The sequence below is a fragment of the Narcine bancroftii genome, chromosome 9 (genome assembly GCF_036971445.1).
Source record: "Narcine bancroftii isolate sNarBan1 chromosome 9, sNarBan1.hap1, whole genome shotgun sequence".
NCBI lineage: Eukaryota > Metazoa > Chordata > Chondrichthyes > Torpediniformes > Narcinidae > Narcine > Narcine bancroftii.
This window is the reverse complement of record NC_091477.1, coordinates 109,729,125-109,746,096: the sequence shown is the minus strand read 5'-3', so window position 1 is coordinate 109,746,096 and position 16,972 is coordinate 109,729,125. Positions and strand designations below refer to the sequence as shown.

At 40.3% G+C, this 16,972-nt stretch overlaps 1 protein-coding gene across 11 annotated transcripts in view; it reads left to right on the top strand.

Annotated features, from left to right (window-relative positions):
- Positions 1–923: 923 nt before the first annotated feature.
- Positions 924–16,972, top strand: part of mecom (MDS1 and EVI1 complex locus) — a 637,277-nt gene continuing 621,228 nt past the window's right edge. For all 11 annotated transcript variants that reach the window (XM_069897283.1, XM_069897279.1, XM_069897278.1 and 8 more), the window contains exon 1: positions 924–984. In XM_069897283.1, coding sequence (XP_069753384.1) covers positions 975–984 — 10 coding nt within the window. In that variant the 5' untranslated portion in view covers positions 924–974. The remainder of the gene's footprint in view (positions 985–16,972) is intronic.

Below are 16,972 nucleotides of genomic sequence, written 5' to 3'. Positions count from 1 at the left end.
TTTTGTCGATGAAAGGAGTCTAGAATTGAGCTCTCCAGTTGATGAGAACTGTACTTCTTTGTTTATTGGAACAGTTGTCAAGTTGTGCCTTCACTGTTATATAAGCTAACAGTTGAACAAAAGAAATCAGTGCAGAATAGGAAGTATTTGAGTAAAGTGAGCATGTTCTGCCATAATGGTGGATCCCCATGTAAATAGAATTGAGCTTTGGTCCTTTTCAGTGTGCTGTTATGACTGTAACTTCACGGGAAATGTGCTCCTTGACATGACTTGCCTATCACCTCATATTTCTCTGATCTACTTTTGCTGAATTTTTACTTTCTTAATGTTGAGTTGATATTAAAAAAAATAGAAGAATCAAAATAATGATTCAATGAACACTGGTTTTAGATTCTCATCTTGTGTTTCTCTGGTTGTAATCTTTAGAACTAGATTTACTCCTTTACTGAATAGACGGAAATAACTGTCATTACAATGTTATACTGTGTAGCCAGGCACACAACTTGTTTCAAACTAATCCAACTTGTAATTATTTAATTTTCCTGGTTTGAGCATTCATCGAAATTTGTAATTAAATAACTGTGCACAAACATCTTGAAACGGATCCATCAGCTGGAGGTGGAAGGAGTAAACATTTATGACAACTGTTGTAAATGTTTAAACAATTTAGCCTTCATTGAGAGTGTTAAATTTTATTGTATGAAGTAACACACAACTGCTTTCATTCCACTGGGGCATTCTTCACTCTGGGCAGTAAACATTGCTCCAATAATAAGATTGCAGTTTTGTGATGCTGTAAACAATACTATCGGGAGATGTAAAGAAACCAAAGCTTTATGTAATTATTTGTGTGGGGGGGGGGGTCATTTAACTTTGAAAGGGCATTTCTCGATGGTGTAACAAACGGCCTTAATTATGATTGATGAAGCATAGACTTAATGCATCATGGTAAATTAACTGCCCATTAGCAGATCATGGACCTTCGTGAGTATATAAAATAACATTGGATATGAACTGAGCAAGGGGGGGGGGGGGGGGGGAAAGCTTGACTTTCTTTTTTCTACATCTTCATTCATTGATTAGATAGGAATATCATTCTTGAGCTGAATATTTTGTCTGAATCTCAGCATGTGGCTTCATGTTATTAATACTATTGACTACCAGTTAAAATTCCAGGGATTCTGCAGTAATATAATGTGAGAATGTAGTTTAATAATTTATGCAATTTCCTTGAGTCTATTTTAATCCCCTTTCATCCATGCCATGTTATTTATTGACAATGTCTGGTGTATTAACAATAAAGTTTGAATCTGAATACTTCTTTTGGGTCACTGTGGTTCCAAACATGCTGTTGACTCAAGATTTCAGCTTCAAAGCATCACCAAGTAATTCCATATTGAAAGGACAACAATTTCAAAGCATGAGGTATATTTTCATTTTTGTGCTCAATAGTTTGGAATGAAACTGGCATTAAAGATTACTTAAGATCATCAAAATCCCTAAAGTTCTTCTGCAAATTTCATGGAAATGAAGATCAGATAGTTTAACATTGATCTACAATGTAATTTTACATCTGAAATGGCAAGTTAAATTTTATCAATTATTATGCATAACAAAATGTAATAACATAATCTCGGCCCAAAGATTTCAATTCAATATGAACCTGACAGAATATATCCACTACATAGACCATCAGTGGAAAATGTGAAGCTGGACCCAGATGTCCATTTTTTCCCAATTGAATTTACTGAGCTCTACTCATGTTGAGGCTACTTTGTTGTATCCTTACTATGGAACACTTGACAATATTTTGCATGATATAGAGCAAGAATATGGCTTTGAGTCCTACGTTTAACAAGTTGGCAGTGACAGTCCTAACTTTTGTGGTTTACTGCTCTAATTTCCACTTCTTCATGTGTACACTTAAAATCACTACCAAAGTTATCTGCTTCAAAAGCCCTAACTACTTTTTCACTGCCTTTTGTATGGAGAATATTGTCCTTTATTCTTTATTTGAACCATTTGGTTAATGTAGGCTCTCTTCTCCTGGGTTCTCCCATCTACAAACAATTCTTTTATCCATGTGTCTCAGGTAAAACATTCCGTCTTGAGCACCTGAGCCTGAAAAGTTAGGTAAGAGGAGGCATGCTGGTAGAAAATGAAATTTTAAATAAAATTGTCTAAGCATCAGGCTCTACACTCCTTTACCATTTGTACATGAAGCCAGATTGGCATTGAGTTTCTTCTTGTGGGGAGTGTTGCTAACCAGGGTCTACTGCCAGCCCTCATCACTCAGACTCCTGTCCCCTTGCACTTACCTACTTCAGATCCAATATATATATCTAACTTGTTGGCCAAGAGCATTCTGGACACATGTGGCAAGGTCCTGCATAGTGACAGAGCCTTGCTCAACATGATATGGCCATGTAGGTCCAAAAAAAAACCTGCCCACAAACTGCACAGGAAAATTTTGACCAAAGGCAAGGTTCCAGACTCCGCTTTGCTATTTGATAAAGCTTTTTACCCCCTCCATAAATCTTCGTCCGCGAAGCCAAGCCAAAGAGAAGCTTTGGAATGCTTCTGGTTTCCCTGAAAGTGGCTTTCAGAAATTGTTTAAATTAAATATGATTTATATAAATAAAGAACTTTGGGAAAAAAAATAAATAAAACTCCTAAACATCTAAAATAGCAAAGACAAACAATTGAAAATAACACCACCTTTCCTTCTTGCCTTGAAATGAATAAGCTCACATGTCCTGACCCAAGACTAACCTGACATCGGATCTATAAGCATAAGATCTGAGAGCAAGGTTTACTCTGAAGAATCTTCTCTTTATAAATTCCTTCTTTGCATAAGTGTGCACTGATAAATATAAATAATGGCAGTTCAAAACAAACTGTTGCCTTGTGCCAGTAATATTTAGTACAATGAGAAGTCTGGAAATCATGTGAAGTCAAATATCAGTCAACCCATATCCTATGTCAAGAGCTGTTCTGTGTTATGATTTCCCATTTATTGGACTGTGAGATACGCTCACATAAAAATAAAATCCAAAGAGATTATTTGGAATAAACTAGATATTTTTTCACAAGCTTTAGTGTCTGTGTGTAAAATTTGCTATAATAATTTTTACCCTTTCATACAGTGGAACAGGAAGTGGGAACTAAGACCTTTGAGCAAATGTGCTCATTTATCATTTGATATTGAGTAATGCAGTAAATATTATAATATATTTAGCTGTCATAAGATGGAGATAGCATTAAAAGGCTCTAATTATTTTAATTACTTTGCATCCTCAAGAGACAGAGTCTAGGAGGATTAAAGTTACTAATGTTGTACCTTTGTTCAAGAAGGAAAAATGTATATAATCAGGAATTTGTAGGCCAGTAAGCCTCACATCATTGGTACATAAACTATAGGATAGGATACTTGGGGACAGGATTTAATGCACACTTGCAAAGTCATGGTCAAATTAGGGACAGTCAACTTTGTGAAGGATAGGTCATGTCTTACCAATTTGAGTTGGTGATAAAGATGCTAGATGAGATCGTATCTGATGCACTATCAATAACTCAAAGGACTAGAGTTACAGAACTACCTGATTTTATTTACAATAGACTTGAAGGTTGTCCTGTGCTGTGGCCCAGGCTTTTTGGGGAGGGGTTATGGTATTGGAGCCTTAATACAGTCTCAAGAGAGAGGAGTCACAGGTTCAGTCACAGGATGGGGCTAAGCCAGATTAATGAGTGTACAGCGGTTCACTACTTTTACCCCTTGTTTTTATATTTTGTCCAGTGGGGTGATGTGTGGCACACAGTCTTATAAAGGTCTTAGAGGTTAAGTCTGGCCATCAGCATGGTCTTCTGTTGTGACCGGTGGAGATTCAGTTTCTCTGCGATAGCTAGGGCTATTGTTTCATCTTGGACCTCCAGTGCTGTGTCGACCTGCTGGGGGTGTGGTGACTTGACCAGAGTAACTGGGGTGGGAATGGGGCTTGGGTGCCATGGTATATTGTGTGCCTCCATGGGAGGGGATGGTGCAGTTTGGTGGGTAGGCTCCTTGGGTGCCCCTGCATGTGCGAGGTCTTGGATGGAAACAGTTTCCTTGTGGTCATCTGGTAGATAATGTATGGATATTGAGGGTTTGCATGGAGGAGCTAGTTCCTTTTGGCCAGTGGGTCAGTTTTGTGGCCCCTCACCTGCTTCTGTAGCAGGACGAGCCCAGGATATCAACCAGGATTGAAGAGTGGTCCCTGACTTCTTGGGGAAGGAGAAAATTTATTCGTGGTGACAGTACATAGCAGTGACCTGATTGCATGGAGCACCTTGGTAAGGACTTCCTGCCAGTGAGAGTCAGGCAACCCCTTGGACTAAAGGGCAAGGAGGATGGTCTTCTCTATCTGGCCAATCCCTCAGGGGTTATAACTAGTAGTCCTGTTGGTGGCGATACCTCTGGCCAGCAGGTATTGGTGCAGCTTATTGCTCATGAACAAAGACCCCCGGTTGCTGTAGACATAGGATGGGTATCTGAATAGGGTGAACAAGTTGTGCAGTGCCTGGATGACTGTGGTGGTAATCATGTCTGGGCAATGGATGGCAAAAGGGAAACGCCAATACTCATCAATGACTGTGAGGAAATGCATGTTGTGGCTGGAGGAGAAGGAGCCCTTGAAATCCATATTTGGGTGTTCAAACGACTGTAATTTTGCCAAGTGTGTTTTATCTAGTAGGTGTGGTTTGCACTCTGCTCAGATCTGGCAGTCCTTGGTCAAGTCTCTGACCTCCCCGATAGTGTACAACAGGTTGCAAGATTTGATACAGTGGAAAAATACTGTGACACCGGGGTGGCAGAGATTATTCTGGAGGGTCTTGAGGCAGTTTATCTGGGCATTGGCACATGGTGTCTAGGGGCTCGTTGAGGTTCCCTGGCCAATACAGAATATTGTAGTTAAAGGTGGAGAGTTCAATCCTCTACCTCAAAATTTTAATCATTCTTTATCTTGCCCTGTTGTTTATTGTCATAAACATGAGTGCCATGACCCATTGGTTTGTGAGCAAGGGAAAACATCTGCCGGCCAGGTATTGCCTCCAGTGTCACACCACTTCAACTATTGCCTGAGTTGCCTTCTTGAATGATGGAGAAGTGTTGGATTTCAGGGACCTGGAGGGTATAGGGGAAGAAGATCATGGGCCAACCTGCCTGGTTCAGGGAGGCGGCCAGGGTGAAGTTGGACACATCATTCTTGACTTGAAATGGGGTGGATTTATCCACCAGATTCGTTGCGGCTATAGTGATGTCCTCTTTTATCCAACTGAAGACTGCCCAGGCCTCCCTTGTCAGAGGGAAGAATGTGGACAATGAGGTGGTTGGCTTTATCTGCAAAATTTGGCACCCACTGGGTGTTGTAGGAAAATAATCCCAGGCACCTTTTCAGGGCTTTGAGGCTGTGGGAAAGGGGAGGTCTAGCAGTGGGCACATATGATCGGGGCCAATGACTCCACACTGCAGTCAAGGATTGCCAAGCAGGTTTTGCAGAAAACACATTTATCCCTGTTTTAGGTGAGGTTTAGGTGTTCGGCTGCTGTGAATAATTTCTGAGGGTTGGCGTCATGATCTTGAAGGCCATGACTGCAAATTGTGATGTTATCCAGGTAGGGGAAAGTGGCACGCAGATCATTTTGTTCCACCATCCAGTCCATCTCCCACTGAAAAACAGAGATGTCATTGGTAATACCAAAGGAAATGGTAGAGGTGGCCATCAGCCTCGAGCGGTGTACTGGTCCTCCTCTGGGCAGATCAGGTCAACTGTGGAAAAGGCATGATATTGGGCAATCTGATTGACCATGTCCACAATGCAAGGGAGGGGATACACATCCAGTTGTGTATAGTAGTTAATAGTCTGGCTGTAGCCAATCACCATCCTGTGTTTACCCTATCTTTGACACTACTACTTGGGCTCTCCACGAGTTGGTACTGGGCTCAATGATCCCCTCATTCCGGAGTCACCTTACCTCTGTTTTAATAAATGCCCTGTCCACTTTACTGTATTACCTGCTTTTTGTAGAGACTGGCTTACAGTTGGGGGTGAGGTTCATGAACAGTGGTGGGGGATTGATATGGAGAGTAGAGAGACCGCATGTCAGTTGGGAAGGTTGTGGGTGGTGTGCTGATGAACTGCAGGTTGCCAGGGGGAGGGGACTGTCATGTTGCCTTGCATCACTCTTGAGATGGCATTGAAAATCCACCCCCAGTAGCACTGGTGCACAGAGCTGCAATAGGATAGTTTAAAGTTCCTTTAAGTCATGCCCTGCACAATCAGCGTCACACCGCCTCAACTATTGCCTGAGTCACCTTCTTGATGGAGAAGTGTTGAATTTCAGGGTCATTGTCCACATTTTTCCCTCTGATGAGGGAGGCCCGGCCAGCCTTCAGTTGAATAAAAGAGGACATCGCTAAAACAGCAACGTATCTGGTGGATGAATCCGTCCCATTTCAGGTCAAGAACAATGCGTCCAACTTCACCCTGGCTGCCTCCCTGAACCAGGCAGGTTGGCTCGTGGTCTTCTTCCCCTATACCCTGCAGATCTTGGTTGAGGGGGATTTTAAGGCCAGGGCGACTTTATAGTTTACTGGCTTTTTAAGGGAGTAACTCTGCACTGCATCGGGATGGATGAAACTCTGTGCTCCTGCTATCAAAAAGGCATGTGTCACCTGAACATTGATTGAGATGCCCATCATAGACTGGGAGAGTGGATTGTTTTGGTCCAACACCTCAGAGGCAAGGGTCGGTTCGTAGTCTGGCCTGTGTTGATTCAAAGTCTGGGACCATAATCCCTGGAAGTTGGTGGTGTCCAAGATGGCAATGTGGTTATCCCCAGAAGCTGATGGTGGCTTCCATGCTGTGTACACGGCAGCACAGGGACTAGAAGGCAGCTGTGATTGACATACCTTCTTTCTGCACTTTGAGCATGTAGCGTCTTTCGGCAGCCAGCGTTTTTGGGGATACTGCGGTTGGCTGCAAAAGTTTGGGTGCTCCTGGGAGACCGCAGCTGTAATGGGCTTGCTCATCAAACGCAGTAGTGGGCTGCTGGTCTGTGGACCAGAGTCCCAAGATGGTGGCCTCTGTGTGGACCCCGTGCCATTCACTGAGTATGCTTCCATGTTATGGAGAGCGATCTCCAGCGATTTCACCAGGTCGATCACCCCTCTTAAGTCGAACTTGCTCTGCTTGAGTAGCTTCTGGTGCATGTCCCTTTGTGTTTTGGGCGGCAGACACCGACTGGAAGTTGCACGCTCATGCAAGTCCATGCAGGGCCCGGACAAACTCATCGCTCAATTCACCTGGCCACTGTCTGTAGGTAGCCAGCATGTGCCTGCCATACATCTTATTGACTTTCTCCCTGTACCAGTCTTTGAATATGTTTATTGCCTCTGTAAGTTGAGTTGACAGCTCTTAATGTCTGACCCGGGAGAAGAGTAAGTGCAGCTTGTTTGCCTTTATGGCTACAACTCTGGTGGAGCTCTATAGAAAGACCTCAAAGCAGCATAGCTAGAGTTCAGAGGAGTCTGAGGCTTCTGGCGATTGTGGGTCCATCTCTAGCTTCTCAGGCTTCAAGAGTTGTTCCATTTTTGGAAAAAAAAGTATTGTAAATAAAATTGATGCCCTATCAATAACTCAAAAGACTAGAATTCTGGAACTAAGATTTTATTTACAATAAGCTTGAAGGTCATCCTGTGCTGTGACCCAGGCTTTCTGGGGAGGGGTTATGGTGTCGGAGCCTTTATACAGGGTCAAGAGGGAGGAGCCGCGGGTACAGACACAGGACAGGATGAAGCCAGATTAATGAATGTACAGCAGTTCACCACAGTATACATGGCCTTTAGTCAAGCTTTTAGCATGCTTGGCTAGTGGTTCTCAACCTTTTTCCATTCACATAACATTTTAAGTATTCCTTATCCATAAGTGCTCTGTGATTAGTAAGGGATTGCTTAAGGTGGTATGTGAGTGGGAAGGGGAAGGTTGCTCTAGATTCGATTGTTACAGAAATATTTTGCTTGAGAAAAATCGTCATTGGCTTATTTCCTTTGGAGTTATGAAACTGAGCACTTAACAAGTCAATTAGGTATGATTAAAACAGTGGTTTTCAAACTTTTTTCTTTCCACCCACATACCACCTTAAGCAATCCCTTACTAATCACAGAGCACATATGGATAGGGAATACTTAAAGAGTTATGTGAAAGGAAAGAAAAAGGTTGAGAACTACTGCTAGGCAATTCAGCAGATGCATGGTGAGTTGATAATTTGGATATGAAGCTGGATAGCTCATTGAAGACAGGTGATAGTGATGGAAGACTGTTATTCAGGCTGGAGGCCTGTGACCAGTGGTGTTTCATAGGGATCAGTGTTGGAACCCCTGTTGCTTGTAATGTACATAAATGACTTGGATGGACAAAAGGTGGGTATGTTGGGTAGTACATTTGCAGGTGATAAAAAGATTGGAGGAGTTGTGGTCAGTGTAGAGGGTTATCAAAGAATACAAAAAGATGATGAGTGACAGAGATGGGCAGAGGAATGGCAAGTTGTTCAATTTGAACATTAGGGAACTGTGGCCCTCTGAGAGCTCAAATGTTTGGGGAATATATTTAATTAATGTTAGCATTCTTAAAAGTATTAATGTGTAGAGGGATTTGCTAGTCGAGGTCCATAGTAGGCTGCACTTGGAGTATTGTGTTCAATTCCAGATGACTACTTCCAGGAAGAATGTGGCAGCTTTGGAAAGGGTACAGAAGAGGTTTGTCAAGATGTTGCCTTGATTAGAGAGTATGAGGGAAGATTGGACAAACGGGTTATTATCTCTGGAGCGTAGGAGGCTGAACATTTGCTCATACCTCGATGAAGGGCTCATGCCTGAAACATTGGTTATGCATCTTTATCTTTGATACAAAAAGTACATTGTTTGATCTGCTGAGTTTCTCTAGCATTGTTTTTAATTCAATTGTGGTGTCTGCAGATCTCAGTTATACTCCCAGGTGTTTAAAGGAGATATGTGAGCAAATATACACAGAGGGTGGTAAATACCCAGCACAGGCTTCCAGGAGTAGTTTTGGATGTGGATACTATAATAGTATTTAAGAAATCTTTAGATAGATTTCCCTCCATATTCATGCATCTATCAGATGCAAGCAGCAGTTTCCTAGTTTGATTTGGGCATAATGTTCAGCACAGGCATGTGGGCTGAAGGGCCTTTTTCTGTGCTGTACTGATGTATGTTATGCAACATACTTAATGAAATAGTTTCTTATTAAGGGTCTGAAACATTAATCTGCCTCTGTAAATGCTCAGAATTTCTGTGAACTTCCAGTATGTTTTGCTTTTATTTTAAATTTTTAGTATTTGCAGGAGGTTTGATTCTTGTCATTAGAATCAAATAATTTAATATTTGCGTACCTATGTTCACAAGGTGCAGTCACACATAATCCCACCCTTCACTGAGGAACATCAAATAATATAAATTTAGTAAAATAATTTGGAAAATGGGAAGTTTTTTTTCCCAAGTTTCTTGATTGGTGTTTATACTTATTCCATCAAAAGAAGGATAACAAATGTATTAAGAAGTTTAAATTCTTGCCAGTGACTAATTGTAAGCCATTACTTTATTCTGAGAATTCATTAGTCACATCCATGTCAGACAGAACTGGTGTCAGATGTTTTTTTAGAAGAAAGCACACCAGGACAGGTATGGAACTCATCAGTCTGGGTCAGAGTTCAGCCTCATTAAAGAGCTGAAATGAAAACCTGGAGTGTCTATCGTAGAGCTCACAGGCTAATCTGCACATTGACCCCAGCCCCCATGCCTCATCCTTCATACTTGAACAGTCAAATAACCAAGCCACCTCCCAGACGTACAAACAAGATCAAGAGGAGAAGATACTGGCATGTCTGTCCTAGGCAGTGCAGAGTTACAAAACCGAATTTGAAAGCTACCCTTTTGTGTGATCCAGCAGAGATAAACAAATAGTATCAGCCAAAGAAAGGAGGGCAGTGAATTGTGCTAAATTTTACTGTTTCCTTACACTCTTATCCAAGAGGAGTTAAATGTGGAGTCTTGGCTCAGCCAGCTACTTCCTGACCACCAGGGAGGTCAGTGTTTGCAGAAGAGAGTAACGTTACCACACAGCAGCACTTGTCTGGGAATCGCTCATAAGCTGTGCTGTGGCAGCATGTTTGTGGGAATTTGAAACGTGCGGAGATAAGAGTTGGAGGGCAGCCATTGAAATGCGGGATGAATTCATGTCAAACCTGGCATAGGTGAATTATGCTGGGCTGTGAATCAACTGCAGTTATTTAGTCTTTCTCCCTAATGCAATGTGATGTGAAAAGTGCAAGTATTTTCTGAGCACAGTTGTCAGTGACTTTTGTAATACTGTTTGAAAGTTTCATGCACTTTGAATTTATTTTTCACTCATCCAGAGAAATGTTGAAGATCTTGATTAGCAGTCTCCATCCATTTTTGTGGTCCTTTGACCAATTGCTTTATTAATAAGATTGAAGTCTGTCAATTAACATCTTCTTTCTGTGCCCTATTTCAACTTTCAGTAATTTAGGGAGTGCCATGAATTGAGATTCCTGACTAGACTCTCAAACACATTTAAGTGTGAGAGCTCACAAAAAGACTTTTCAAGATTATTTTGTAGCGGCATTTCAAAACTACCAGAAATTTTGAGGAATCGAATATTGGCATTTTGACAAATAGTTATTTTGAGGCAGAGTCAGTAAGCTACACTCAATACTTGACTAGTTCCTGGTGAGTTTCTTTTTAGAATTTAAAAGGGTCCCACATCTCACACTCCCACTCCCTGCTAGTGAAGTATGATCGACACTATTGTGTTTTTCATTACAACTGACAGATCACTAATCAGAACTGATTATGCCCTTTTGTCTTCTGCAGAACACCATATCATGAGTTACTGGAGGCAGATAGGATAGGAAGTGAAGAATTGAGGAATTTTTTTTAGTTGCAAGAAAATCAGAAACCTTTGAGAATGAGTGGATGTGATATTATTTCCCTAAATGCTCTATAAACACAGTTACATTTGAAGGTCATGAAACACAAAAGTCTGCAGATGCTGTGACTGTAGTAAGAACACACAAAATGCTGGAGGTACACAGCGAGTCCTGTAGCGTTCATAGGAGGTAAAGTTGTGTAACTGATGTCTTGGGCCGAGCCCTTCTTCAAGGTAGAAGCAAAATATCCTGTTTGTTTTTTGCCCATAACTCGAAGGGCTCAGGCCAAAGATGGTTACGTACAGTATCTTTACCTCCTGTGGATGCTGTGTGACCTGCTGGGTTCCTGCAGCATGTTTGGGTTTTCATTAACATTTGAATGTTAATAGCACTTTGGTTTGAATCACAATAATGAGACTTGAACACAAAGCACTAGCCTTATGCCGAGGTACATTGGACGTAATACTGCACTTAGACTGCTTCCTAAATTGCACAGGAGAAAAATAACACTGAAAAATGCCATTTTGCCCATTTTATTCATACTGGCATTAATGCCCTGAGATGTCCAATGAAGGACTTGTCTAAACCTCTCTGGTGAATGTAAAAGATCCCATGGTAATTCATTTTAAAAACAACCCTTAAGAATCCCATTAAATAATTATACTTCAATCGACATTGCCTAAAACCAATAGTGTTTAATATGCAGAAATTGTCTTTCATATTTGCTACATTACTATGGTAAATACACTAACCACAAAAGAAGTGAAAGCAGCTATTTAAATGCAACTTGTTCTGTAGTCCATTATGATCACCTACTTTGTTCCATCATTACTTCTGTTCTATGGTTGAGAAAGAGGTAAAATTGATGAAGCTGGGAAATGTAATTTAAAAAAAATATATTTTAATTTTGAGCTGTAGTCTGGTAACTGGCCATTCCAGCCCACAAGTCTGCTCCACCCAATTATATCTATGTGACCGATTAACCTACTAATTCTGTACTTCTTTGGAGCATGGGAGGAAACTGGAGCACCTAGAGGAAACCCATGTGGAAATGGGGACAATGGCAAACTTCTTTGAGATGGATTTGAACCCAGAATGCTGGTGCTATAATAACATTGCATCAACTGCTACGCTAACAGCGCTGCCCAATAATGTTTTTTTTACATCTTTTTCTATTACAGTCAAATCTAAAGGACTCTAAATGTCCTGGATTCTGGAACAAGATACTGAGGGAAATCACCTGGCACTACGGGAATAGTGCAACATAACTGTAAACCATGCAGACCACTTAGACATTGAGTGTGACCCAATCTTGCAGACCACTTAGACACTGAGTGTGACCCAATCTTTGCTAAAGTCCACTGAAAAGGCCTGTCTGCATTCATGGTGTTCCATGAAGTTACGATTGGATGTCCATGTAATAAAATTTGGTGCTTAAGCTAGACATTCATGTGAATGCCAGGAGCTTGGTAGCTGTAAAGACTCCACATCTGAATCAGTGCCAGGGTTGAAGCATCACACGCAACTTCACTGCCTTCTCAAGTGTCCATAAAGTTGCCAGTCTTACTGCACTATTGTTGACACAGTTTGGTCATTGGAATATTACTCTAAATCAACCATTCTCAGCCTTTTCTTGGCTATGGTCCCCTTGGAACTCTGCTCAAAGTTTATGGACTTCCCAGCGAAGAAGTCACTTAGTTGTTTTCTTCCCAAATTTTCAGTGACTAACTACTGAAAAATATTTCAGTTGATGGCCACTGGCATTGGTGGTTGGTGGCATGTGGCCCTTATTGAGAATGGTTGCTCCAAGATGCATTCTGAATTAAAGAAGACCCACCAGACAAAAATGTTCTAACTTTTATACCATGAGAAAGGTATGCCTCAGCTTTGGTAATAAAAATGATGCCAAGAGGTGCCATCATCTATTTTTACATTAATGTTCTGAGGGTCGTGTTTGTACTCCGAATGCCATCAGGAATAATTTTTTTGTGATATTTTTGCAATGTTTGACTGTGGTAGTTATTCTGCCATGTTTTTTCCATGGGGTGTCAAAAAGCTTTGCCTTGCCATGTACGACCATATAGTTATCAAGGCTTTTGGTCATTTCATGTCTGCATATTAATTAAATTTTCTCACTGCGCAAATTCAATCTGGCACTAAAGATGTAACAAAGCTGAAAACAATTATTTTATAAATACCATTGCATCTATGCAGTGACGTCACTAGGGTTGGTGGCACCCCTCCCACCCCCATGAAGCTTTTTTATTTTTCTCCTTATTTTCCTTTAATTACTACTTAATTCTCAAAAAAAGTGATTGATTATCGGTTCACAAATACTAATAACCACATTATTGTAGGTAAAACACCAGAACCTTTGACAAAAGCAGCAACTACAAAAACACCAGCAGCAATGAAAACAACAGCGCATGCTTGTAGCGCGTGCAGACGAAATCACGTGATTCAAAGCATCATTGTAATTGGGTAACAATGAGAGCTCTGACCGGAGTGCATTAGAAGGTCAAAAAGTAAATTAGTATAGCGTTTTAGCCTTGTAGGTATATTGATACATGTAAGGTGAGCTTACAAAAAAATGTTTTTGTTAATCAAATGTTGATGCCCTTCTTCGAAGATAATGTCCAAAGTTCCTTATAATTACCCAGGAAAACTAAATATCTTGCATTGCCACAAATGGTCAGAAGATGGTTGTGCATTTTTGTTGCATTTAATTTGGTGGACTTGCATTTGAAATTCCATTACACTTTTTAATGAAATGATCGAATGTCATGCCTCTTTCACAATTTAATCTATTTTATTAATGCCGCAATAGTCATTGAAAAATGTATTTAATTATGGAATCTGATGTAAATTGAATTGACTGATTGAAAATTAGGAGATGATGTGATTGGGAGAGGATTGTTTAGCATAAATATCTTTCATCGAATTATTTAACTTGCATTTCTTTTTGCCTTTTTGAACAAATGTGTTTTTAAAAGCCATAGAACTTTCCATTTGCTTCCTGCTGTTGAAACATTTCCAAGTAATTACAATCAGTCCATGTTTGTTAGTTTTCTGGACTAACAATGATTTGGCAAAACCTTTTGTCACGTAATTCCTTCACTCACCTGCCAGGCCTGTCACTCACTATCTGCTGAACCAGCACATCTGAATGTGAATCTGTGATTGATGTATTTGGCCTAGAACTTCCTTAATATACATGGAGGAAGCAGGAGGACTGAAGAGATAGTGCTCTGCTTTCATTCTCAGTCCTTGTTTCTTAACTCTAATCACCTTCTGCTGTGGGAAAGAGATGCGATGTGGCCTAGAAACAGATCATTGTCCGCCTCCTAGATTAATGTAGAGAATGCAGTATTGTCCACTCAATGGATAAACCTTCCTGCTGTCAGTCACAACCTAAACTCAACGCTACTTCATTTCTAAGAGGCTTATCTTCCTTGAATGGGCCCTTGCAGCTCAAGTAAGAGGCGATGTAATGAAGCGTGTTTTCTAAAGTGAGAGACCTGCTGAAAAGAAGTTTGGAGGGGAGGGGAGGGGGATGTGGGTGTAAAGACCTGTGCAGCTGTTACAGAGGATCTTTGCAGACTCTTGAAAGAATGATATATCTGGAAAAAGAGAGAAACAAAATAAACAAAAGATGATCTATCAAAAAAAAGTTCAGATCAGCCCATCTGTATTAGTGTTTCTCTGAGTGTGGAAGCACACATACATGTTAATAATTAATGTGAGCATTTGTGTGGCCATAGGATGCAATAAGGAATCTGCTTTTATGTATGCGTGTGGAAATGTGAGAGGGAAACTGAGTCACTATTTCTCTGAGTTCACATGCAAGTTGTAAGAAGGGACACTGAGTTGGTAATGACTCTTCTGACTCCATGTTTTGTTTATTCTGAGGGTCTCTGAAATATTACTGCAAAAATGTTGTGCAAGGAATTTGTGGTGGTTACAGGATACTTGAGTTGTGCACCTTTGCTCAGCAAAGGGGAAGCATTATAACTCTGTCTTTCCATTTTTTTTTGCTTCTTATTTTCTGTCATTTAAAATAACAACTACTAGACTTTCCAAATTCCATGCATTTCCATTTTATTGTAGATTTGTGGCACTTAAAGATCACCATTACCTACTCTGTTTGTTTTATGGCAAACTTAGGAAAGCTACTGTCATGACAAAATCTTCAGAGGTTAAAGAAAATTGTCACTAGTTCTATATTAATGCTGCCAAAGAAAAGGCGAATACACCTTTTGCAGTGCTAACAAGCACATCCTTTGTCCGAAATTAAAGTGAGAGGCAAATTCACAATAACTAAGATCAGGGATATTCTTTCAAAAAAGTATACCAAACAGGTTGATTTGAAGTTAGTTGACAAAAATCATTATTCTCGACAAAAATGCAAACGACTATTTGCCTTAATAGTGCTCTGGATTACAGAAAACAGTTTAAACTTCATTTTCATTGTAGAAGAATGGTCTTGAATGAGCATAGAATTGGTTATCATTTCAAACCTTCACTTGCATTTGCCTTCCAAATCAAATGGACAATTCATGTGAGCGTGTGAAATTAAATTAAATGGATTTTTAAAGAAAAAACAGGCAATGTGTGTAAATATAAATAAATAAATAAACAAACAGATGGGGGGGGGGATTAAATAAATAAATAGATTTAAAAAAGACAAATTGTTATTTTCATTAATCTTTCCTCTTTTACCAACACAAAGAATAATCCCCAAAATGCCCTTCTTTTTACCGCCTTTATCACTGCTTTACTTGCTCATTGCAAGATGAGAGTCAACTAAACTCCCCTCCTTTTTCCCTCCAAAAGGAAGGTTTTATTGTTCCAAACACTTCAAATATGAAAGCGGTACTATACCACTTGAATTCCCAAGCCCTTTAAATGAAAGCTTCCTGTCTGAGCTCCCAAACAGTTCAATGTGGATTTCAGTACTTTTTCATAATTTATGTCACCAAAGTGAAAACTGGAAATACTAGAGATACTCAGCAGGCAAGGCAGTGCCAATGGAATGAGCTGACCTGCTTATTTTGTAATCTAATGTTAATTCTGTTCCTCTCTCCATAGATATTACCTGACCTGCTGAGTACTTTTAGTTTTTGTATTTCTGTTTCCAATTTTTTGGGGTTTTTTTTTTGGGAGTATTTTACTTTTGTACTACTGACATCTCTGACTGGAATTCTAATACTACCTCTCTCCCACTTAAAGGATTTGTTAAGTCAGGAGAGCATTCATGTCACATTAATGTATTGTATTGCACTCCTCTTGGGCACTATATGCCCATCGAAAAATGTCATCCATTCTTGAAACTTGCTAGAGAAACCATTGTTTTTGGCATCCACTGACTTGTGTTCAATTATATAATTTAAGCTACACTACAGAGATTACAGTGCCTGAACTTCAGTGTGTCTACAATTTGTGTCGAACTCGGAAGGAACTCTACATGCCCATCTCCTTCATCCCTGATGACTTCCATTTGTTTCTCACCGCATCAGCGATCTTCATGTCTTGGCCCTGCTTCATTCCTCTGCACCTCTGGAATATCTTTCAGCTTTTCCTTTATCAACTGTGCATATTTCACTCATTTGATGATTCTACCATTGATGGCCCAATAATTGACCAAAGTTGAGAGATCCGCCTTGGCGTTTCTCCATTGAAGGTAATACTTTGTCCTTTAAAACAAAATTCATAACTGCATTGTGGAGTGAGGAATGTGGATTAGGACCAGGGAAATGCTGGCACAATCCTTGAATTTCAGGGTCAATGAAAGAAAATGTTTCAGGAAATGGAATGGTGGTGACTAAAGGCAATGATTTCAATGAAACACCTTTACCTGGATGGTTTGGTTATCCATTTCCCCCAATGTTCTAAATCTATCCCAATGGTGGAATCTTCATTCACCATCTCAACCTCATTCCTCATATAACTTCAGTCTGACATACAA